This window comes from Opisthorchis viverrini (genome assembly GCF_000715545.1).
Source record: "Opisthorchis viverrini unplaced genomic scaffold opera_v5_318, whole genome shotgun sequence".
NCBI classification, from domain to species: Eukaryota; Metazoa; Platyhelminthes; class Trematoda; order Opisthorchiida; family Opisthorchiidae; genus Opisthorchis; species Opisthorchis viverrini.
The window spans coordinates 120,803-125,629 of record NW_008751974.1 but is presented as its reverse complement, the minus strand read 5'-3'; the positions used below and the strand labels follow the sequence as shown (position 1 = coordinate 125,629).

The window sequence follows — 4,827 nt, the reverse complement described above, 5'->3', positions numbered from 1 at the left end:
CGGAATGATTTTCCACTAATCACACAGAGTCTCATAATATCACTAAAAGCGGACGATAATTGTCTCTTGACTTGCTAGTGAGTAACCAGTTTGTCCCAGAAAATTGGGTTCCGTATATCCGTCACAAAGTCCACTAACGGTCGGTCGATGTGCTTAAGTTCTTCGACTTTATTTCGTGAAGCTGCCGTAACAACCTTCCCGAAGGATAGCAATCACCGTCAGCCTGCGAACAATGTCAGTTACTTTTTCCCTCAGCTCAGTAAACGGACGTGTTTAAACCTAACGGAACCGCCCTTGATTTTTACTGAGCAGATTCTGTGGTTGTTGGCAAAATAGCCGCCATCGTCTCATCTCTTTACTTTCGTTATCCAGGTCACTTGGCACGGATACGTACACTGCGCTTTCGAAGGAATTTCATGGCCTCCTTTTTCTGTCGATTCTCTACAGTTTATATTGGACCTGATGACTTCCAATTTATTTGCAACCGGAATCCATTTCAAACAATTGGAAGGACATCCTTGGGACTTATTTCGCTTTTATTTCCGCCAGGGCATGTTGTATAACGCAGAGGAAACTTACACTTTCACGAAAGGACTGGTTTATGTAGCCTGTAAAGTGTACCCGTATGATCGACAGCGCACAACGCTTCTCATTCTTTTGTTTTCTCGTCTTCCAATGTCGTAATGTGATCGTCCTTCTGAGAGTCCTAAATTGAGTGGCTTTACTTTTTACGACTTTTGCAATCCACCTTTTGTACATCTTGCTGTCATCGCCTGTGCGCTGCACAACCTGAGTTTTCGCCTTATTTTCACACTCCAAACGCCTGAATTGACAGGCCTTCACAGTGGCCTGGACCGGCAGAATCAGGTTGCGCTCATGTTGTGTACTGGCTGTGAGCGAGGGGTTCAAATGACACCGCTTTGGCTTTGATCATTCTTAACACAAGTTTGTTTGACCACTAAGGTACCTCTTCCTGAGTCACACTGGGCTGTTCACTTCACTGCGTTAATATCTCCCGCCGCTTGCATGCTTATCCGAAGAACTGACTGTTCTCGATTGACAGCATAAGGCAAATGGTGGGCACGATATTTAACGAGTCTCTCTGTTGATGCCGATGTTTACATTGAGAATTTGTTAATCGTAGTATCGGTAACTTGTCTAACCCCCCTCATATTTCTTGTCATCTTTCTTTCACCGCAGCCCTGGCAACTTCAAGTCCCTAAGAGCGTCCCAATAGTCCAGACTCGTTCCATCCGTTATCCAACCAATATCCGTGTGAATGAGTATAATATTCTCGACTCCGCTGTGATTCGTCGCATTTCAGGGTCCAATGTACCCCGGATACCGACTAAATGTTTGTTTATGCACTATCGTCACCAGCAGCCTTTCAATCAACCTATTGTATGACGTCAGATTACCAGATCGCTTTTCCACTACTCCCTCGTATTTTGCCTTTCCGCAAGCGTAATCGTGCCTTTTCCCTATCTACCTGGCTCTATGCGCATGTAATCTGTGTTTCCTCTATGTGATCAGCTGCTTCTTAAGTGAATAGATCATTCGTTAGTTTGAATTCTGTTTGCTTGTTTTCGGAAGTTATTGTGGAATCAATTAATAACGCCTCTTCGTTGTCCGGTTGCATTAACTAAACATACCCGTTTCAAAACCAGCTCTAAACTAAAACAAAAGTCAAATTGACTTTCACACCACAACCTTGCCCACTAACTTTTTAGCGTCAGTGCCGCCCCAGAGGAAGCACCGTATTTTGAGGTACAGTTCACTCCAGGATTCACCACAGGTAACCCCTTGGTAGGGACACCTAACCAAAGTTCAGAGAGGGCGCATGAAGCACCTCTTAGCTCCCCACAGCGCCTGTTGGAGTACTGCTGTCAAGAAGAGGCTATCGGGTTCAAGTTCATCTCCAGACCGCTGATCTTCAGAGACGGTGACACTATGACGAATACTTGCTGAAAGTGTTCGATGAAAATTTTATGCACTCAGAAAGTAAAATACCTTAGACTACTGTGTAAGCATTCGCTTTCATCCTTTAGAACTAACATGTATGACCAATCTCGGCTCTCGTCCGGCAAGGGTGAATAATTCACTCTATTTCTGCTCTGGATGACTCCCTTCAGTTGTTGGATTTGGGTGGCGTGTAGGTTAATAATCCAACGAAAGCGCACCGTATTTTCACACGGACAGCCTGCAGCTCACGTTATGTTCACATCCTACAACAGGTACCAGCAGCTTGAATAAAATTGTTAACACCCAAAGGATTTCATGGCAAGCGGCCGAGTAAAACAGCAACAGGTAGGCAACAGCTCAAGACCATTCATTCTAGCCGGCTAGGAGAGGTATTACTTTTGAAGGCTTCTATGTGCCGCGGTTTTGAGTTATGTGCAACCTTGGTCTTCAGCCCTGAAGAACGGTGTGAGTTGCTAGAAAAGGGACTACCGGTTTGTCACCAGGACTGAGTCCAACGAAATATCCCCCAGAAACTCTCGGAAAGAACACGAATGTCGCCTTCTGGCGGTATGATGGGTGGGTTTACAATGGTACCCCAGCGCCACAAAGAGAGTTTACCTTCTAGTTCTTGGTGATTGGGATTACAGCTCTTGCCACGAGTCGGAATCGATTGCCAAGAGGCGGATTAGAGTATTCAGTGAAAAAGCTGGTTAGGCTTATGGTCTTTGCAAATGCATTTATATGGCTACTCATCCGCCGAACTGACCATGTCAGCAACGCGCATGAAGCACGTACATTGCAAGTGGTGTTGACCGAGACAAGTGACTAGAGGAAACCGTGGAAAGCCGTATGGAAATCAGTGCTCCATTCGAGGCACACTCTGCGAATGTCTAGAGACGTTACTTCCACCAAGTCCGTCTTTAGATACCTGAGCTGTTCCCATTTGGTTATTTTGGGATTTATATTCGATAGTATGTCAACAAATGGGCTGGCTGTACAAAGTTGCATTTTCGGTTGGACGAAAGTCCTTGCTCTCAGCCGACTACCTATATATCTGTACGTGTTGAGTACTTCCACTGCGTAATTGGCACCAGCAGCCGGAATCAAGATACTGCGTAACTATGTATGAATTCTGAGGCCGTATTACCACTACTAACACGTGAAAAAGTATCGACTAATTTGTCAACATCCTGTTCAGTTTTTTTTGCTGACACGTCATTTCTCATTTAGAGTTCGGTTGAAAAAATCAGCTACTTCAAGACTAATGAAAGGCGTCTGAAAAATCACGATTTCGTGACATTTTGATACCGCTCAAACGACTGATAAAGATACCAAAGTTTTAAAAATGAGAAGAGTTGCCTTTAGCAAAAGGTTAACCCGCTTTCAATCACAGTTAATTTCAACAGGATTCATTCATTACTTCACCCGAAGCATATTCAAATAGTTCAAAAGCTGAAATGACACGACGCTCTCGCAGTTTAAAGAACCCTAGCACTNCTGAAATGACTCGACGCTCTCGCAGTTTAAAGAACCCTAGCACTCTGATGGCTAGCAGTCCCTTTACCGTTGCAACCAAGTATGGGAGGAAGGTTTTTTTTAACTTATATGGTTAAAATTAATTACCAATTAACGTCCTGATGTCGTCCGTTTTTCAATCTGTGCAATTATTACCTGAGTTATTCCAAAGCACCCATTAGGCGTAAGTATTCTTTTCCGTAAAATGGGTTCGCAAGGCCGTGACAATGCCAATGATACCAGCTTACTTTCCTATGCATCCGACTACTTTTGTTAAAACAACCACAAAGCATACTGTTTGGTTTGCATCATGAGAAAAACATCATAGATTTTACCCCATAACCTACCACGGATCAAAACATTCACGTAGCGAACTGTTTTTGTGGCGAAAACCATGATGTTTGTGAAGGCATCAGCTACCGTGGAGTATGAAATTCCTAAAGCTTGCAAGGTTTGTGGAAGACTGCACTGAAAGTGTACTAACCATCTAATAAGTTACCGGTTGGTTTGCATGGAACGGTGTTTTCAGTCGCAGCAGAGACAGCGAAGACGCAAAGAAGTATTTTGTCGGAGGTTTCGTCCTTTAAGTGGAGGTCAATGCTGAAAAAAACCGATATACATCTCTTCTACCCTTATTGGTAATCATCACCCACACAAACACTACCGTACGGCTGCATTTGGAACAGTTTTCTTGGATCTATTCTAGCCTACACCGTTGATCTGCATATCAATCGCTTGCTCTCCGCAAGCTAAATTGATCTGTATAACTTCTGAAATCCCGTCAGTCGCCGTTGAGGAGCTACGGATATTGGGATCTGGCTCACGTCACGGATTCCACATACACGCACATAACTACCCGCAGTCTCCGAAGATACTCCATGTTGCCTACACGAAACGGTAGTCCTCGACAAGTTCTATCCTTTGCAACCACTTCTGCAAATATCGGTGAAGATTTATGGACGCTATCGAGAAATCTGTCCGCGCAAGTTTCACCATTGAATCCCTCTTCGTTGCGGATCGCTAATCACTGGCCTTCCGAGTTGACTGCGTTCACAACTCTGCTAACCGGCTAACGCACACGCTAGTCCGAGTGTAGACGCAAAACCGACACACACTCGCAATTTCGCTATCTAACCTGCCCTACACACAAGCCCAAACATGTCCAAACGCGTCACCCGTTCTATAGCATCAACATTAACGAGAGCGTCGACAGCGCGCACGATAACAAAAAAATTCAACGCGACCCATGTATGACTTGTTCTGACCCGGTGAGTCTCAATACGCCCTCAGTTCAATGTTGTTTTTGTAAACTGCATGTGCACGCCCGTTGTGATAGAACATTAACTGATG

The 4,827-nt window shown here is 44.5% G+C and overlaps 1 protein-coding gene across 1 annotated transcript in view; it reads left to right on the top strand.

Moving 5' to 3' along the window:
* The window catches only part of T265_09913 (hypothetical protein), a gene marked incomplete at both ends in the record, with an annotated part of 47,715 nt that extends 46,194 nt beyond the window's left edge, over positions 1-1,521 (top strand). Inside the window, one exon of the mRNA XM_009176129.1 lies at positions 1,201-1,521. Within this exon, the coding sequence (XP_009174393.1) occupies positions 1,201-1,407 (207 nt within the window). The remainder of the gene's footprint in view (positions 1-1,200) is intronic.
* Between the last annotated feature and the right edge of the window lie 3,306 nt (positions 1,522-4,827).